This window comes from Hemitrygon akajei, chromosome 28 (assembly GCF_048418815.1).
Source record: "Hemitrygon akajei chromosome 28, sHemAka1.3, whole genome shotgun sequence".
Taxonomy (NCBI): Eukaryota; Metazoa; Chordata; class Chondrichthyes; order Myliobatiformes; family Dasyatidae; genus Hemitrygon; species Hemitrygon akajei.
The window spans coordinates 33,178,430-33,199,331 of NC_133151.1; the positions used below are offsets into that span (position 1 = coordinate 33,178,430).

The window sequence follows — 20,902 nt, forward strand, 5'->3', positions numbered from 1 at the left end:
TGCTCGCACATTCGAAGTTTCCACTTCTATATTCATATTTTCCAATTCAATTGTCCCATTCCAGCCACATTGGCCGTAGATCATTTGATTGGCTTGAATTCTCCCTTTTGTTAGCTCTGCACCAGGCCAGCTTCCATTTATTTCCCTCTTCATAGTAAGCGTCAATTGGTAATTTATGGCTCTTTGTTCTCTTTAGAAACCAGTTTAAATCCCTCCAGACAGGCATTGACCCCAACATTCACACATTTGCATATTATATTATATCAAAAACACCTCACAAATAACTTCGAATTCGGAAAATATCTCTTAACCCGCAGATGACCAGAAGCAACTTCGTGTTTGCTTTAAAACAGAAATTCTCCTCTCACAAAATGGAGGATATAAAGCGGTTCCACAAAATGACATCTTCATTTCCAAGCACATGGCTGGTACAAAGACACTTGGTCTGTCTGCTTCCACTGTCCTTGAGCCATTCGAGTACGTTGTTATCTTACATATTTTAAATCCTCCGTGGCCAACATCTCCACTTTTTCGATCCACGGAAATTCCTGGGGATCACATTACTGTTAATATGTCTCGGTGAATATGGCACAGAAGGAACAGCAGCATTCATGACTAAGTCAAAAATACACATAAGGATTTGAAAATCTTATCCGAACAAAAACATGAAGAAACATGATAACTGTACCCTATTTCATACCATACTGTACATCTATCTCCAGGGTTAAGGAAGGACATCCTGGCTGTAGAGGAAGTGCAGCGTAGATTCACAAGGTTAATTCCTGGGATGTCAGGACTGTCTTACGCAGAGAGGTTAGAGAGACTGGGCTTGTACACGCTGGAATTAATGAAATTGAGATGGGATCTAATTGTAACATATAAGATTATTAAGGGATTGGACAAGATAGAGGCAGGAAATATGTTCCAGATGCCGGGAGAGTCCAGTACCAGAGGGCATAGTTTGAGAATAAGGGGTAGGTCATTTAGGACAGAATTAACGAAAAACTTCTTCTCCCAGAGAGTTGTGGTGGTCTGTTGTGGTGCCTCGGAAGGCAGTGGAGGTCAGTTCTCTGGATGCTTTCAAGAAGGAGCTAGATATGTATCTTATGGATAGGGGAATCAACGGATATGGGGACAAGGCAGGAACCGGGTATTGATGATAGATGATCAGCCATGATCTCAAAATGGCGGTGCAGGCTCGAAGTACCGAATGGTCTACGTCTGCACATATTGTCTATTGTTTATTGTCTATTTAACGGGAATTAGTATTATTGGTATATGGAGTTTAGGAAAAAAACTTTTACATGGATCTTAGAAAAATAGAGTCCTCTGCGTAATCCAAGGTAACTTCTAAAGTAAGTCCATGTTCAGCACAACACGCGGGCAGAAGGAACTTTATTGTGCGGTAGGTTTTCTATGTTTCTATATTGAAACGCAATATCACTGCATGACATCAAACAAAATCAGCAAAAATAAATGTGTAAAGGCATGGTGCCCGCAAACATTGAAGTTATTTAAGTTGCCCTAAAACACACACTGGGGAAAATACCATGGGTAACCACTAGAACAAAGAGCAAAGCAATGACAACATGTGAAGTAATACATATCAAAGGATGTAAATTAACATTTAAACCCCAGTTCCAAACTTTATTCCAAAAGCGATGGATTCTGCAAAACATCACTGGCTAAACCGACGTGATATCAAATAGTATTTGATAACACATCCCATTTTTAAATTTGTAAATTACTCTATCTGACTCTAACGTAATATAAATTATAGGTGGAAGAACATTACAGCACTTGTAGTCGTGGCCGAGTGGTTAAGGCGATGGACTTGAAATCCATTGGGGTTTCCCCGCGCTGCTTCGAATCCTGCCGACTATCTGTAACAACGGATCAGACAAAAATTAATGTATAGGACTCTGATGCTAATTTAGAACAGGTTTGTATTTATAGTGAGGTGTGGAGTTTGTATTTTAAAGCAAGATTTTGGTGACTGATGTTTGTCAATTGATTGTCCCCGTGTAAATAATCAGATTGAGTTAAACTGCTGCTCAATCCTGTAATGTGTTGGATTGTTCCTGGTGGCTCTTGTCATTTTCTGCATTTATCGTCATTAATTTGTAGGACGTTTATTATGTATTTCTAATATGTTTTCGGTTAACCCCCTGGCCCTGTATTGCCACAAGGAACCCCTCTGTTTCTGGGAAGAGGTCTCCAACTCTGAGCCAAGCGTTCCACGTTTCCTTCTTCACATCTTGTCTGCTCAGGTCATGGGGATGTTTTCCATGGAGGGATGCTGCCCCATTGGTTAACTTTATATAATTATTTTTATTTTACGTTTTTGTATTTTCAGTCTGGTATGTTTTCTACATTGATTGTCCGTCTAGTGTGCACTCTTTCATTGATTATATTCTGTTTCTTTGCACTTACTGTACATCCCCGCAAGGAATCGCATCCAATGGTAGCATATTTGTGCTTTGGTAATGAATTGACTTTGAACTTTGAAGTGTTGTGCGCTGCTGCACAGGACCCAGACCTTGGGCGCCCTCTAGTGGCCGGTCGTCGCCTCACGGATCTCACTGCGACTGTCCGGGTCGTTATGTGAACCCAGGAGCCAGGATGTTTCACTTCTTGTTCACATCAACGTGCAATTTAAATAAAGCAACGACTTGCTGCTCCATTGCGAAGTTCACGCACGTCGGTCACATTTGTACAAAGGGAAACAAGTTTAGAGTAACGCACACAAAACACTGGAGGACCTCAGCTGGTCAGTCAGCATCTATGGGTGGAATAACAAATCGGAGTGGCAGGACGTGTTCCTTCATAAGTACTGGAAAGGAAGTGGGAAGAAACCAGAATAACAACGCGGGGGAAGAGAAGGAGTTCAAGCTACAACGTGATAGGTGAGGCCACGTGAGATATTTTGGGGAAAGGGAAATAATTGAGAGGCTGGCTGGTGATTGGAGGAAAAGAAAAAAAGGGTTGAAAAGCAGAAATTGGATTGGATGACTAGAGGGAGGCGGTAGACGTGCGAGGAAAGGTGAAGACGAAAGAGGGAATCCCGAATGAAAAATTAAAACAAAGAGGGGAGAATGGAAAAATTACGGGGTTAGAGAAATCGATGTTCATTCTATCAGTCTGAGGGCTAGCCAGACGGAATATGAAGTGCTGCTTCTCCATCCCGAGAGTGGCTTGATCGTGGCAGTAGAGGAATCATGGACCATCATGTCAGAATGGGAATGGGCAGTGGAGATAGTATGGTTAACCATTGGGAAATCCTGTTCGTTGCGGACGGACCAGATGACCCAGGCAAACTCACAGCTGAAGTATTTCCTCACCCGGAAGGATGGTTTGGGACCCTGAATGTTGTGAGGGAGGAAGTGAATGGACAGGCGCAGCACTTCTTCCGTTTGGATAAACACCGGAAGGGAAATCAGAAGGGAGTGTGTAGTCGTGGCCGAATTGTTTGGCGATGCACCCGGGATCCATTGGGATTTCCTTGTTCAGCTTCCAGTCCTGATAACTGTGTATTTCCAACATTTTCAATTTGATATTTTCCGTGACTGTCTGAGGCAAACCTGTCATGTAGACTGTGAAAAACCGGGTCCAGCCCATCAGCGATTGTTGGTCACGTTCTACAACGCAGAATTGAACCATTTATTCCTACTTTCCTCAAAATCTGCCTCTGCGACTCATCGGTGAGCGCGTTCGGCTGTTAACCGAAAGGTTGGCGGCTAATGGCCCGGCAGATGTTTCTTCTCTGTTGTGTTTCATTGCCAGCTGGGAAACGTTGCGCTGAACGGCGGCCGGGGCTCCCTACTACTGCCGCGATGGGAATTTGAACTGTTATTTTTCAGACACGTGCCGAAATACAATGGAAACCTTCTCCATTCATACTGTTCATAGGGATGAAATCATTACAGTGCATTGATATCGCACAAGGTAAAGCAATAACAGAATGCAGAATAAAGTGTAACAGCGACAGGGAAAGAACAGTGAAGGTAAATAATAAGCTGCAGCATCACACCGAGGTGGATTGTGAGGTCAAACGTACACCTTATCGTACTGAGAAACGATTCAGTAGACAAAACAGCGGGACTGAAACTATCCATGAGACTGTGATACGTTCTTTCAGGCATTTGTGCTTTCCGTCTGATGGAAGAGTGGAAAGGAGAGAATATCCGGGATGCGGGTGTCTTTGGTCAGACATCTGTCTGTTCGATTTGACCAGAAAGTGTTTCCTCGAGCGGAGTCCTTGGAACTAACGGACTGGCCGGAACTAGTGTTGTGTTTTTCATTTAATTTGGGGTCCTCGATCGTTCAGTCGGAGTCCAGTTGGTTTCATCTCAGATGAAGGATATGAATTCAGTCTCTGATTTACTACATTGAATGATAATTAATAAAACACTTAGACTACTGAGTGGTCCCAAGAGTTCCATGTACATAGTGCTCTGAAAGAGGTTATTTTTATAGCATGAAATTGTGGATTTTTAAATGGCCGAGAATCGAACTCAGGTCTACTGGTTCGAAAGCAGCTGTGCTCACCACTATATGGCAATCGCCTCATGATCGAGTGGAGATTCGGGTAGTGACCGTCTCCTTTGCTATAAGATACAGTTCTGTGACTCGATTATCATTCCTCACTCCGTTGTTGTTCCTATCCCGACCAGTAGATGTCGCGTCATTCCCACAGACCGGAGAAACGCAACACTGAGTTCGGACTGCAGGGAAAAGCAAGTCAAGTCAAGTCACTTTTATTGTCATTCCGACCATAACTGCTGGTACAATACATTGTAAAAACATGAGACAACGTTTTTCAGGACCATAGTGTTATATGACACATTAGAAAAACTAGACTGAGCTACGCAAATACAACACAGACAGAAACAGAAACAACAGCTACACCGGACTACAGACCTACCCAGGACTGCATAAAGTGAAAAGAAAAGTGCAGGCATTAAAATAAATAATATACAGGACAATAGGGCAGTAAGGTGTCAGTCCAGGCTCTGGGTATTGAGGAGTCTGATAGCTGGGGGAAGAAACTGTTACATAGTCTGGTCGTGAAAGCCTGAATACTTCTGTGCCTTTTCCCAAACGCAGGTTGGAGAAGAGTTTGTATGAGGGGTGCGTGCGGTCCTTCATAATGCTGTTTGCTTTCCGGATGCAGCATGTAGTGTAAATGTCCGTGATGGCGGGAAGAGAGACCCCGATGATCTTTTCAGCTGACCTCACTATCCACTGCAGATTCTTGCGATCCGAAATGGTGCAATTTCCGAACCAGGCAGTGATGTAGCTGCTCAGGATGCTCTCAATACAACCCCTGTAGAATGTGATGAAGTTGGGGGGGGGGGGGGGAGGTGGGAGTTGGACTTTACTCAGACTTTGCAGAAAGTAGAGATGCTGCTGGACTTTCTTTGCTCTGGAGCTGGTGTTAAGAGAGCAGGTGAGATTCTCCGCCAGGTGAACACCAAGAAATTTGGTGCTTTTAAAGATCTCCACTGAGGAGCCGTCGATGTTCAGCGGGCAGTGGTCGCTCCGTGCCGTCCTGAAGTCAACAACCCATTTCTTTGGTTTTGTTCACATGATGTTCCGCCTTATCCGGACTGACTGAGGTCTCCCAGTCAGGAAGTCTGGTATCCAGTTGCAGGTGGAGGTGTTCAGGCCCAGTAGGCTCAGCTTTCCAATCAGTTTCTGAGCGATGATTGTGTTGAATGCTGAACTGAAGTCTATGAACAGCATCGAAACTTATGTGTCTTTTTTGTCCAGGTGGGTTAGGGCCAGGTGGAGGGTGATTGGCAATGGTGTCGTCTGTTGAGTGGTTGGGACGGTACGCAAACTGCAGGGGGTCCAGTGACGGGTGCAGCAGGGTCCTGATATGCCTCTTGCCGAGCATCTTGAAACACGTCATGATGATGGACGTGAGTGCAACGGGACGGTAGTCATTGAGGCAGGACACTGAAGATCTCTTCGGCACGGGAACGATGGTGGCGGCCTTGAAGCACGTTGGAACGGTGGCGCTGATCAGGGAGATGTTGAAGATGTCAGTGAGAGCATCTACTAGCTGGTTTGCACATCCTCTGAGCACTCTACCAGGAATGTTGTCTGGTCCAGCAGCCTTCCGTGGGTTGACCCTGCTCAGGGTTCTTCTCTCACATCGGCCACGGTGAGACACAGCTCCTAGTCATATGTAATGGGTGGGGGGGGGGGGGGGAAGGGTGGACTTCCTCGCCGCCACGTCATTTTTCACCTCAAAACGGGCGTAGAAGTTATTCAGCGCATCTGGGAGGGAGGCATCACCCGCACAGTCAGGTGATGTCCTGTAATTAGTGATATCCTGGATGCCCTTCCGCATGCACCGCGTATCGCTGCTGTCCTGGAAGTGGCTGTGGATTCGCTGGACGTGTGCAGGCTTTGCCCGTCTGACGGACCGGGAATATTTGGCCTTTGCTGTTGTTACGGCTGCCTTGTCGCCTACTCTGAAGGCGGAGTCACGGGTCCTCAGCAGCGCACGCACCTCCATGGTCATCCATGGCTTCTGGTTAGCGCGTATAGTGATGGTCTTGGATTGAGTAACATCATCAATGCACTTGCTGATGTAACTAGTCACTGATGCCGTGTACTCTCCTAAGTTGGTAGAGTCGCCATCAGTTGCAGCCTCCCTGAACATGTAGCAGTCAGTGTGCTCAAAACAGTCTTGAAGAGCAGAGATGGCTCCTGCTGGCCAGGTTTTCACCTGCTTCTGAACTGGTCTGGAGCGCCTGACGAGCGGTCTGTATGCTGGGATTAGCATGACAGAGATGTGGTCTGAGTAACCGAGGTGGGGGCGGGGCTCCGCCCGGTACGTGTCAGGGATATTTGTATAAACTCGGTCCAATGCGTTCTCCCCCCTCTTTGCAAAGTTCACATACTGATGAAATTTGGGGAGCAAATCGACACTTGAGAGAGTCGGAGCTAGAAATGGTTCCCTGCCTCACGCATCAGCGAAGGGGAAAACAAATCCTGAATATAAATGATTCAAACCATTGAAAGAACACGCTGTTGGACGTTAATGGGAGCCCTTCCTTTGGCCAGTCATTGAACTCATTAACTGACTGAATCCCTAAAGAATCCTGAGACCCCTCCAGTCACACAGTGAGAGGGGATGGGTGAAAGGCGCCTGCTCTACACTCAACAAACAGACATCAAAGTGACGCTGTGAGCTCTCTTATACCCTGACATCCGTATGATCGCCCTGATGAAGGGTCTCAGACAGAAACGTCGACTGTTTACCCTTTTCCATTGATGCTGCCTGGACTGCCGAGTTCCTCCAGCAGTTTGTGTGTATTACTTTGATTTTCAGCATCTGCAGATTTTCTCTTGTTTGTAATCCGTGTAACAGATTCCATACCCTCCTTCATTCCTCATTAGTGTGGTGGTTAATCTCCCCTCCAATCAATCGGTAGACTAGGGTTCGATTCCCTGTCGCGGCGACCTTTTTCCTGCTGGAGATGATAACTGGAAATACAGGAGAATTATTGAATAAAACAAAACTGTGTTGAAGTGCTCATTTAGAATATGAAACAACCCAGTCGGCAGATCGCCCGGGACGGGAGAGTTTATCGAGAACGTTCTGTTCAGCACCTTTTCTCTAGTAATCCATGAACGGGTCTATAATTGAGCGCCGTTCGGCGTTACACTCGGTGACCGATTCCGTCACTTCGAAACATTAAACAGGGGCTGTTGTTGTGAGATATAAACTCACACACTTCCCAGCACTCATGCCGATTCCCTCAGTGTGTCCGAGTGACTGTAGAATGCAGGGAGAACAGCTGAAACACTTTGGAAAGAACGATGCCGAATGGGCAATATGCTTAATGTCCGGTTTAAATCCACCCTGACCCTCCCGCAGCCTCGGACACTCCGAACAGACGCTCAGAAAGTGAACTGAGGAAAGGAAAGGCGATGTTTCGCTCTATGATGTCATTCAATCATGAGAGCATGCGCAGCGTCGTTCCGCCCCTTGACCTGATTGACAGGACAGCAGAACACATACCCGGGAGCGGTTTTACAGCAGCCGGGAATAGAGAGCTCCTGGGCACGGGAGTAGGGCGCTTCCGGTGTCCTCCTCCCACCAGTAGCATATCGCTCTGAGAGCAGCTTTGCAGGCAGGCTCGGAGATCGACACTGACTCCGGAGATGGCGGCTGCGAGAAAGAGGCGGAGTGTAACAGCGACTGAACTCGGAATGCGGAGTGAGTGTGTAGAGAGAAGCTATTCCCGGGCTGGTGTAGGTAGGGCGGTGAAGGCGGGGTGGGAAGGAGCTGCCGGTGAGGTGCATTGCTGCCTCTTCTCCACACACCGGGGGGAAATCCATGTTTAGTCCCAGTCTCCTCGTGTTTGTTTTTGCAGGACACGGAGCCGGGCAGGTTTACAAAGAGGGGCTGTTGCAGCATCCCGGAGAGAAGTGTGGCGGACACATTTTACACTGGCAACACACACACAAAATGCTGGTGGAGCGCAGCAGACCAGGCAGCATCTATAGGAAGAAGCACTGTCGACGTTTCGGGCTGAGACCCTTCGTCAGGACTAACTGAAAGAAAAGATAGCAAGAGATTTGAAAGTAGGAGGGGGATGGTGAAATCCGAAATAATAGGAGAACATAAGAGGGTGTGGGGTGAATATAAGAGCAGGAAAAGTGATTGGCAAAAGGGATACAGAGCTGGAGAAGAGAAAGGATGATTGGACGGAAGGCCTAGGTAGAAAGAAAGGGGGATGAGAGCACCAGAGGGAGATGGAGAACAGGCAAACGAGTGATGGGCAGAGTGAGAAAAAAGGAGAGGTGGGAATAAATAAATCAGGGATGGGGTAAAAAGAGGAGGAGGGGCATTAACGGAAGTTATAGAATACAATGCTCATGCCATCAAGTTGGAGGCTACGTGGACGGTATATAAGGTGTTGTTCCTCCAACCTGAGTGTTGCTTCATCTTGACAGTAGAGGAGGCCGTGGATAGACATAACAGAATGGGAATGGGACGTGGAATTAAAATCTGTGGCTTCTGGGAGATCCTGCTTTCTCTGCCGGACAGTGGGACGTGGAATTAAAATGTGTGGCCACTGGGAGATCCTGCTTTCTCTAGCTTTCTCTGTCTATCTACGGTCCCAGAACAGGACCACTACAATCCAGTAACGTTGCCCAGACTCTTTCATCCTTCAACGCTGGCAGATGGTATCTATTTGATTGTACATACACCGAATTGTAATAATCCCTTGACAGCGTTTGTTCAGTCTAGAGACACCATTTATATGGAAAGGGGATATCCTGGGACAATAAATACAGTAGGCCTGCCAGCGGACTCTGTCAGTGCCATCAACAGAAGTTGTGATATTTCTGGCGACTTTGGTATTGTACGTACAGTTACCTAAATCTGATCCCATTACCCGTAGTTGCTATAACAGTCTTCACGCTCATCCTCATGAAGTAGCTTCAGAGATGAGCATTCATGCAGTCCATTATAAGAAATTTAATGTCAGCGTTCAAAACAGTTCCATTGGCAAGTGTAATTTCTCGGGGCAGTTCAGTCCAGTGCTCCCTTCACAGATCTAACATTGTTACCAAAGTAAAACACAGACTCAATTTTCCCCGAACCTCGTCACCTCCATTTGGCCTTCAGCAGGGCGCTGGCATCGATCGAAGCTTGTGTCCTCCTCGCTCTCAGCAAAGGATCCGCCGCCTCGCCTCGGTTCAGCCACATTGAATTGTCTTCAATTCCAAAGGGAAGTTACAGACTATTACGTACGATGGTCAACCCACAGAAATTGCTGGAAGAACTCAGCAGGTCAGACAGTATTTACGGAAGATGTACTTTTTTCCATAGATGCTGCCAGGCCTGTGAAGCTCCTCCAGCATTTTGTGATTGTTGCTCGAATTTCCAGCATCTGTATATTTTCTCTTGTTTGCGAATTGCGATGATCGTTTGCCAGAAAACGTGTGATTAAAAAAAAAACAGCAATGAACCTCAGGATACAGACAACCACCCCCTTCCAGTGAAGATGCAAACCATCCCTTTGGTATCGATCACCCCTGCACAGCTGAAGTCCCAGTGATTGTGTAAATACAAGCGGGCTTTTTCCACGGGGGTTGGGAGGGACTACAATCAGGTGGCATGAGTTAAGGGTGAAAGGTGAAAGTTTACGCAGAACAGGAAAGGAAAATTCTTCACACAGATGGTTGTGAGAGTGTTGGAACGAGCTGCCAGAATGAGTGTTGCATGCAAGTTTGATTTCAATATTTAAGAGAAGTTCGGATAGGTACGTGCATGCAGGGGTATGGAGCGATATGGTCCCAGAGCAGGTCGATGGGAGTAGGCAGCATAAATGATGTAGCACAGATCAAATTGATCAAAGGGCCTGTTTCTGTGCTGTACTTTTCTATGACTCCATGAATCTATGATCCAGAATCTTGAAACCCTGACTCTGCACCAGCTCCTCATCCACACATTCATCTGCTATGATCACTCAAACCAGAAAACGCCAACAGGAATATTAGATTTCAAATCCCAACCAGCTCCCCCCCCCCCCAGTAAAATAACATGACGCCAACAAGAAAGAAAACACTTTCTTAAAAAAAAACTGAAGGAGAATAATATAAACTACAAACATCACGAATGTCTTCGAATTTCGAAAATACTGTATCCTCCGTCAGCATCACGGAGCTCGTACTCAGTCCTTCTGCAGGGCCATCAGACACAAAGGCTTGGTCTCCCGACCGATGAGCCCTCTCACTAAAATTCTCACAGATAATCCATTGTGGATAACATCAGGTTCCACCGAGACTCGAACTCGGATCGCTGGATTCAGAGTCCAGAGTGCTCACCATTACACCATGAAACCAGATGTGCTTATGCGAACAACAAAAAAGAAGATGAATCTGAGGGTAGTATGTGGTGACACGTGTAAACATTGACAGTATATTGACATTGAACTTTATACTTCATAGAGCATGTCTTGTGAGGACATGTTGAGGAAAGGACTAGTTTTCTCTTTGGAGGGAGCAGGATGAGACGTGACTTGAAAGAGGTATACAAGATGCAGACTGACTGGGAGAGCTGCACAAGGCAGGGTCAGGGCCGAGGACTTAGAGCTTCTTGTCCAGCCGAGATGGAACTATGGTATTAAATGCTGAACTGTAGAGTCCAAGACAGCATTCTCACATCAGTATCCTTCTTTTAATTACAAATTTATATAAGTTACACATTGCACATTTAGACGAAGACGTAGCGTAAAGGTTCGTACTCCTAATGTGAAGGATACAAGAAATAAAGTCAATTAAATTCAATTCAATTCAACTCAATTACGTTCAATTCAATGTGTTGTTTGTGCTCTTTATGAATGGTTTGGGTGTGAAAGTAGAAGGCGTAATTAGTTTGCAAATGATACTGATACGAATGTGCCACAACTCTGAGGGGCCGAAAGGTACAAAGTAGCCCCTTCCTTTTTGAGAATCGCAAGATCGCTATTAATTCGGATCTGGGACCCAGGAAATGAGAGAGAATCCACAAGGGTTGGAATGTGTCCTGGCCTCAGCGAAAACAAAACCCCTGATAACGGCTATTGTCTCTTGGAGACGGAATTGTGTATTGAGTACTGTACTATTCATTGAAGCCCCTCAGGGGATCACCAGAGTGGGCTGGTTGAGGGATTGCATCATCCCAACCTGATTAACGTCTGAGACCCCGTGAGTAAGGATAAAAAAAGGGTCTGGGGAACAACCCCTTTAGACGCACCAGGAGAAACACTGGAAAGCCAGTGACAGCGTTTTATAGCAAACGCCGGTGAAGGCCAGTGTGCGTCCTCCCTTGCCAGGGTAGCGGGCTCATCATGGAAGAACGGCTTAGCTAAAGGAGAGGCCACAAGTGAACGGCCACACCAACGAGACTTCCGACGGATCGAAATCATAAAAAGGAAAGCCGGCAAGTTTCTAAAAATCTCTCTCTCGACTCCAACCAAGGCTGCAGCCTGCATGAACTGAGTGACTTTTATATTTCCATCGGACAATACATTATCCCCTAGACAACGATACAGCTATTACTTATTGATTATTATTATACCCGCACTGTTAGAGTTAGTATTGACGACGTATATTATCTGTATGCTTGCATTGATATTATTTTTGTGTATTTTTACTAATAAATACTGTTAAAAATAGTACCATCAGACTTCAACGGACCTCTCTATTTTTGCTGGTAAGTGACCCAGTTACGGGGTTCGTGACAATACCAAAATAAGCAGCAGTGTAGATCGTGCAGGTAGTGATATAAAAGTGCAAGGGGTTGATCTAGCAGGGTGTGCTAAGGAATGGCCAACGGCTTTCAATCCAGATACGTGTGAAGCACAACATTGTGGGAAATGAAACCAGTGTTGGATTTATACAGTGTAGGATGGAGCCCTGGGGAGTGTTATGGTACAGAGGGGCCGAGGAGTACAAGTGCACAGTTCAATGAACGGCTGTCACAGGTAGAGAGTGTGATGAAGATCATCAGGTTTAGCCGAACGCCTTCATCAGTGAAGGCATTTTGTGAATAAATGAATAAGGAATGTTGTTGCAGTTATATAACACGTGCCTGAGGTGTTTCTGAGAATATTCTGCGTAAATTTCTTCATTCCTCCATAGAAATGTTGGTATTAAATTATAAAAAGAATGCAGGAGAGATTCAGCAGGTTGTTGCTGGAATAGGGGCCTTTATTAAAAGAAAGTTGCATATGCCCTGGTATGTAGGTCGAGGAATGATTTAAGCCATGTATATAAGAGCATGCGTGGCATGGATAATGTGAGGCTTAGTTGTTTCCCCAGGAAGGGGGTGATTCAAAACAAGAGGGCATTGGTTTGACACCAGAGCTGAGAGGTTTTAAAGTTTTAAATTTTGAAAGATTATAAACGGATTGCCTTTGTGTATAATGATTAGAGATGGAATTTTTTGAATGCGTCCAGCAGAGCGTTCTGTGCCAGTACATAAATTGTCTCCCTGGATGTTGGACAGAAAGTGGAGTAAACTGGAAGTGGACGAGCACTTTGGAACTCGTGAGCAGAGAACACGAGATGTTTCAAATTAGTTCCGAGTAGGGATATGTTTAGTCTGGAAATAAAGGCCATGTCATTAATTTCATTATCATAGACAGGATCTGGGAAGTATGGACGAGAGAAGTTATAGTACTGTACCTCGAAAAAGTATTCAGCCCACAATCCTTTGTTCACGTAAATGAGTACAACAACTGTGGATTTTGATAAATTTATTCAGTATCTTTATTTATGAATCATATGCCCGAAGCACCCGATGATTCCAGGGACATCACTGAAGGTGTGTACAGAGGCATCAGTAGATGTACGTACACAGCTTACACCCTGAGTTCTTCAGCGACAGCCAGCAAAGACTGCGTGACAACCACGAAAAGAGTGGTGACGACTGAAGAGTCAGTGACAGCCCGAAGAGACAGCGACCGGGGCAGAACGGACTGGAAACTCAATATGTGTCCTCTGTGAGGAGGAACGCCACAAAAACCACGATGAATCTAAAGGAGAAAAATACCCTCGGCGTGCCCGAGAGGGAGGGCGGACGAGCAGCGCTGTGTGACGGTGAGGTAGGAGAAGAGGAGCGCATCAGCTTGACGCAGCAGAAGTACATACTACGAAAAAAGATCAAGGCCCTCCCCCGGGCAGAGTGGCATCGGAGGTGGCGTTGTGAAAGGGCCCGAAAACGTGCTGCTTTATAGCCAACTCCTGCAGATACACCAAGGAGTTGCTGGGGCAGAGGCGCAGTGGGAAACTGGCCTGTTCGTAGGAAGACATAGATCAACATTTGAAGAAGATTTACAGTGATCCTGAAAGAGAGCAGGAGTTGGGAGAGTGCAACATCCTAATAGACCCCCCTGAACCGGATGTGCAGTTCGACATGTCAGAGCTGCAGCTAAAGGAAGTCAGAGAGGTCAACCGCAAAGCAAGGACAAGCTCGACTCCAGGAACAAGCAGCACATCGTACAAAGTGTTCACGAATTGCACAAACTCCTGCTGCGTCTGTGGAAGATGCTGCGAGTCTTCTGGAGAAGGGGGAAGATCCCAGAACGGTGGAGAGTGGCTGAAGCGGTGTGACTCCCGAAGGAGGAAAACGCCACCTAGATAGACCAGTTCCGCATCCTCTCCCGGCTGTGTGTCGAGGCGAAGAGCTTCTTCAGTGCCGTTTCCAATCGGCTGTGCACCTACCTAGCAAAGAACACCTATATTGATGCATCAGTCCAGAAAGATGCATTTCAGGGGTGCCGGGCTGTCTGGAGCAAGCTGGTGTGGTGAAACAGTTCATCAGGGAGGCCAGAGAGAACAAGGGCAACCTGCCAGTGTTGTGGCTCGACCTCTCAAATGCACATGGCTCCATTCGCACAAGCTGGTACAGCTAACACTGACCAAACATTGCGTCCCGAGCAGAATGAGAGACCTTATCTCTGATTATTACAGCGACTTCCTGGTGATGGTCTCTACAGGAGCAATTACATCAAACTGGCACAAAATGGAGATCGGTATCATTACAGGATGCACTATCTCAGTGGCACTGTTCTCCCTAGCCATGAACGTTCTCACTAAGTCTGCTGAACCAGAGTGCAGAGAGCACAGAATGAATTCCACTCAACGGAAACCACCCATCAGGGCATTCATGGATGACCTTACAGTCACCACAGAATCAGTCACGGGATGCCGGGGGATTCTGCAGGGGCTCGAAAATCTGGTGGAGTGGGCCCGGATGCGTTTCAAACCAGCCAAATCTAGATCTATGGTGCTGAGGAAAGGGAAGGTGGAGAATAAGTTCTGGTTCAGCATCGCAGGCACAGCCACCCCAACCAACACAGAAAAGCCAGTCAAGAGCTTTGGTAAGGTTTCTGACAGCTCTTTAAGGGACACGACATCCATTCAGGCGATCTGCAGCAAATTTGATGGCCGACAATCTCTGCAAATACAAATAAACAAACAAATAAATAATACAGAGGACACAAGTTAGAGAGCCGATGATAGTGAGTACATAGGTTGTTCAGAGCTGACGTCAGATAAGTTATCCACGCAGATTCGGCCAGCTATGACCTCACCAGAACCCAAAATAATCTACTGGAGGCCAAATGGAGATGATGAGGTTTGGGCAAGATTGAGTCTGTTTTTTATTTTGGTAACAATGTTAGAGCTGTGAAGGGAACACTGGACTGAACTGCCCAGATAAATTACACTTCCCAATGGAACTGTTTTGAACGATGGAATTAAATTTCTTGTAATGGACTGCATGAATCCTTATCTCTGAAGCTGCATCATGAGGATGAGTGTGAAGTCCGTTATTACAACTACGGGGTAATGGGTTCAGGTGTAGGTAACTACGTATAAGTCATCAGTGATATCACAACTTCTGTTGATGGCATTTACAGAGTCGGCTGGCAGGCCTACTGTATTTATTGTCCCAGGGTATCCCCTTTCCATATAAAAGGTGTCTCCAGTCTGAACAAACGCTGTCTAGGGGTTATAACAATTTGGCGTATGATGTTCCAAATGCACACCATCTGCAGCGTTGAAGGATGAAGGAGACTGAGAAACGTTAATGGATTACAGTGTTCCTGTTCTGGGGAAATACAAAAAAGGCTCGTGAGAGCATCAGTATGGCCCTAGAGTTGCAGTAATTGGATAATTGATGAACAACCCTCCTCTTCAGGATAGTCGGTGACAGGATCACTGAGAAGACCTGAATTCTCTGGGCAATTCAACTGCAGCCACAATCCATGTTGTCCATTACAGAACGAAAGGGAAGTGGGAGGAGCTACAGCAAGTCAAGTTAACCCAGCGCCTCGGCAAGGAATGTTCACAGACAGTGTGCAGTCAACCTCGGCAAGAAAGTTATTTGTAAAGTCTGATTTCCCTTTGCACAGCAGCGGCCCGGAGTCATTATGCGTTCCAAAACAAGATGAGGATGCAAATGAAGAGATCAAGGGTGACAATTAATGTTCTTCAGTTGGTTTGCTAACGTGGTGGCGCAATGAGAGAGTTGATAGCTGACAACAAAAGCCACGGTTTAGAGTGGGCGGAGAGATGGACTCAGTCGTTGAGTGTAACAACAAACAGTGCGGGATACAGACTCCCAGGGAGATTCGAAGAAACAGTTTCAGCGCAACGTTTCTTTCTTCTTTGAAGACTCTGCAGTTCTGCACTCAGAGTAAGAAGAGATATTCCACCTTCGCATGGTCCATGAACTGATCACTTCAATGCCAAATTACTTGTTCCATTTTTTTTAAAGACAATATTCCTCTTGAAGGAGAGCTGTAAAATCAGCATCTCCCATTCGGGGAATTGAACCCCGGTCTCCCGCGTGACAGGCGGGGATACTAACCACTATACTAATGAGGAACCGCTGTTGGTTGAAAGAGCACAAGAGAGTGAACAGAATTACCTTGATGTTTGTTCACTGCAATACTGCAGTCAGTTTCTTCGTGTCCTTCCCATAGAAGTGTCTCAGTTTCCTCCAGTTTTTCAGTCACCGTTTGTTTTCAAGATTTAGCGAAATGAACACTCATTCGAACCTAACGCCGTGTTGTTCAAAAGATCATTTATATATTCCTGTTTTATAATGCGACAGGAAAGAAGCGATGTGGAGCTCTTCGAATTTCGAAGGGATCATTCTCACTTCAGTCCGATTCCGAGCGAATTACTGGGAGTTTTGTATCTCCGATCTGTCGGAAGATGGACAACTTAACTGGGCATAACAGGAATTGCACCAGGGTGGGGAATCAGAGTGACCAACCAGATTCAGACAGTAGGTCGAACAATAGTCATGCACCACTGGAGATATTTCAGGACCCAAGCCTCCTGCAGAATGATGGAACAATGGTGATATAATGGTGAACAGAGCTGTCTTCCAGACAATTGACGCAAGTGTGATTTCCGACGATCGCAGTTAGCAGAGATTTCATCTATCATCGAAACTATCAGAAGTAAACAATTCATTGTGCAGACTTCTATCGGCCGAGTGGTTTAACCCTTCAAACTCGTGTACAAAGTCCAGAAATTGTTTAAATCCATGAGTGAGTGCAAAATGATTATTCATCCTGGGCTGGCCAGTCGATCAAGGATGGATTTCCCATCTTTCACATTTTCTCCATGAACCGACCAGTGCAGCTTTCTGCTCTCACTCTAACCCAGACTCTCGCAACAAACTAGAGCACATCAAAAATTTCGGATGATGTGTTCACCCTGAGTGTGTCAGTCCACTCACCAATCCCTCTGTCTATTTATAGCCTGTGGGATCCCTATCCACACCCTCTAACCATTACACGATTAAATTAAACCCTTTATTGTGATTAACAAATGTAAGATAGAATCACAGAATCTCCATCTCAGGCAAAATATTTATGAATATCCCTGAATTCACCGCTCTAGTTCGCTTACAGAGTGCGTAGATGTTTCGATTCGCGAATGCGCGGTAAATTAGACATGTCATAGATGGTTTTCACCGAGATGATGACCTTTGACCCAGCCCGCTCCCGCTGCACCACTCTCCTATTGGCTAAACCTGTGTTGCGCTGTTCCTTTGTGGACGCTTCCCATTCTTTTCTTTCATTTTTATTTATCGATCCTTTGCTGACGTCACATGGTTTCTCTTAATAACTGCTCTTTGTTGATGTTTATCGCGCCTATCTCTTTGCCGGTGTCTCTCTGTATTCTTTTCCGTGTTTCCTCACCTCTTCCCCATCCTGTTATTATCTCTCTGCTGTCTGTGCTTCCACCCATTCGGAGACCTCGTTCCCGACATGTCAGCAATGAACGTATTATGCATTACTTAATCAACACGGTTTCAGTCGGCCTGCTGTCACACATTCTGTTTAACTTCCACCGCGTCCCATTCCATATGTTCTCCCTTTGTCTCTGGGCTGTTCTTCGGGACAAACATCAATGGGTTGAAAAAAGAGGCTTTTCTGTCACGTTGGTGTAAAAACCGGGGACCGAGTTTTTTGGCCTACTCCGGATGCTCCAGGAGCGGATCTGTTATCCAGTCTGATTCGGAATGCTGTGAACTTGCTTCTCTTGTTTGCTCGATGTGTGCTTCTTTCTCTCTCTTTCTCTGCGCATTGGCTTCTGGTCTTTGGAACATTGGTTTATTCGAGTTTCTTGCCTTGTGGCTGCCTATGAGCAGACAAATCTCAAGGTGTATAATGTATACCTAATTTGATAATAAATGTGCTTTGATTCTTTGAGTTCTCTTTGGTTAATAGATTTCGCCTCTATTGCCTCTGAGAAAGGGAGATCCAAACAACCCCGTTCTCCTGCCTGCAGGTAGGGGCCCCGGCCTAAGGAAGGATACCTTTAGTGACCGAGGGGACGCGGCAAAGGGTCACTAGATTTGTCCGCTGAGAAGACCTTAAGCATTGAGAGACGATTCTCTCCGGAATAATCTCATTTCTTCACACATTCACGGAGCCCCAAGATTGGGAGCCAATTCTGAAGATGTACGTCTCAATAGGAAAGTAGTTCAGTCCGTGTTGGCGGCAGATGATCAGTCGAATTCAAGAATGATCAGAGTCACTCAGCCGACAGAATTTCCAATGAACAGCCTGAATTGATAACAAGAGATTTGAAGCACAATAAAATAAACATTTTTCTTTTCTTTATTCCATAGCTTTATCAGGAGACTGCGACACAATTAAGAATTTGGTATAAGGAATAAAGGAATTTCTAATTACGTGGACACAACTGACTCTGTGTGGTCCCGCTTAAACTGCAGTGGAACATAATCAGTAAAACCCCAATGAACCTTTTGTCAACCGCCCTAATCAGTCGCCATGGCAACTGCGACCACTCAGTTCGGGAGGCAGAAGGACATTTTTCACGGGATCTCATCACTATGTCCCGGGTCGATTGAGCTGGACATCAGCGTCGGTGTCAAAGAAACTGGACAGACATCCTCTACATATCCAAGTTATCTTTCCATATTCGATGGGTTTCAATGAGATACTCCCTCATTGTTCTAAATTCTGACGAGTGTAGGCTCAGAGCCTGCAAACACTTCTCTTATTTTAACCTTTTCATTCCGGGATAACTTTAGTGAAACCCCACTGAGCCCACACAATGCCAGCGCATCCTTTATTAGAAATTGGGCCCAAACTTGTCTACAATCCTCAAAATGAATCTCATCAATGTCTTACGATACACCTTCATTATATCTGTGCTTTTAGATGCTAGTCCTGGCGGAATGAAGGCTAAAACTGCATTTGCCTGCCTTACTCATCAACTCAATCTGCAACTTAACATTGATGGAGCCCTGCAGTGGAATTCCCGAGTCCATTTGCTTACTGATTTATGACTTATGACTGTGAATTTACTGACTATGAATTTGCTCCCCGTTTGGAAAATAGTCTACATCTTTATTTCTTCTACCAAAATGTATGACTCTTCACTACCGTACTCTGTATTCCATCTGCCATGTATCTGTCTATTCTGCAGATCTGTCCAAGTACTTCTACGAACTTCCTGCTTTACCAACCCTTCCACCTCATTTTCTATCACATGCAAAACCATCAATTTCGCCATCCAGGAGATCGATATATAACGTACAAGACAATGCGCTCTCCAGAACACCACTAGTTATCGGCAAACGACTGAAAACGCCATATTTATTCCCACCAGTCGCCAATATTTTGTCGGCGAGAGAAGAAGGCACAGGGATGTAGTTTGTGATCAGGGCCCGAATGTTGGGACAGTACCGCTCCCACCCCGGAGTCAGAGGCATCAACCTCCACAAAGAACTGACAGGAGGTGTCCGGTTGAATCTGAACGGGGGCAGACGTGGAATGCCTCTTCAGTTCGGCGAATGCTGAGTCCGCCTCGGAGTTTCAAAGGAAAGGTGTGGCAGGTGAGGTAAGTCGGGTAAGGGGAGCCGTCACCTGACTGTAGTTTCTGATGAACCGGCGATAGAAGTTCCCAAACCCCAGGAACTGTGGGAGTTGCTTGCGGTCCGTGGGTTTGGGCCACTTCGCCACAGCTCGGATATTCTCGGGATCAGCTCTCACCTGCACCCTCTCGATAATATAACTTAGGAAGCTGACCGAGGGGACGTGGAATTCGCATTTCTCCGCCTTTACAAATAAATTTATTCTCCCCCAGCCTCTATTTGACGGATATGGTGCACGTGTGCTGGGGCCTGCTGGAGAAAATCAGGATGTCATCCAGGTAGACAAACACAAAGTGGTTTCTTAGTACGTAGTTAATCAAGGCTTGAAAAACTGCGGGGGCATAGGTGAGGCCAAAAGGCATGACTGAGTACTTGAAGTGGCCTAACGGGGTATTGAAAGCCGTCTTCCACTCGACCTCCTCCCTTATCCGGACCAGATGATAGGCGTTTCGGAGGCCGAGCTTCGAGAAGATGGTGGCTCCATGAAGTGGTTCGAACGTAGAAGTTATAAGAGGCAGTGGGTATTTGTTCTTAATGGTGATATGATTTAGGCCTCGGTAATCGATGCAGGGACGGAGAGAACCATCCTTCTTCCCCACAAAGAAGAATCCAGCGCAAACCGGGGAAGATGAGGGTCGAATAATGCCCGCCGCGAGAGACTCACTAATATATTTCTCCATGGCTTCTTTCTCAGGCGGGGACAAGTTATACAGGCGGCTGGTAGGTAACGAGGTCTCGGGGAGAAGGTCGATAGCGCAGTCATACGGGTGGTGCGGAGGCAGGGAAAGGGCACGTTGCTTGCTGAATACCTGTCCCAGGTCCTGGTATTCTGTGGGAAATCTGGACAAGTCGAGGGTTTCAAAGACAGGCGAGGTGGCTGTATCCTCCCTAGGGGATAGGGCCGACTGCAGACAGCTGGCGTGGCAAAACAGGCTCCTGCTGGCTATTCTCCTGGGA

General features: G+C 46.1%; 1 protein-coding gene and 1 non-coding gene across 2 annotated transcripts in view; one reads left to right on the forward strand and one right to left on the reverse strand.

The window, feature by feature from the left end:
- LOC140717809 (uncharacterized) overlaps nt 1-20,902 on the forward strand; it is an 845,297-nt gene that overhangs the window by 252,371 nt on the left and 572,024 nt on the right. The window contains exon 2 of the mRNA XM_073031531.1: nt 19,703-19,720. Within this exon, the coding sequence (XP_072887632.1) occupies nt 19,703-19,720 (18 nt within the window). The remainder of the gene's footprint in view (nt 1-19,702; nt 19,721-20,902) is intronic.
- Nucleotides 10,803-10,874, reverse strand: trnaq-cug (transfer RNA glutamine (anticodon CUG)). Its single transcript has one exon. It is a non-coding gene; the product is annotated as a tRNA-Gln (tRNA).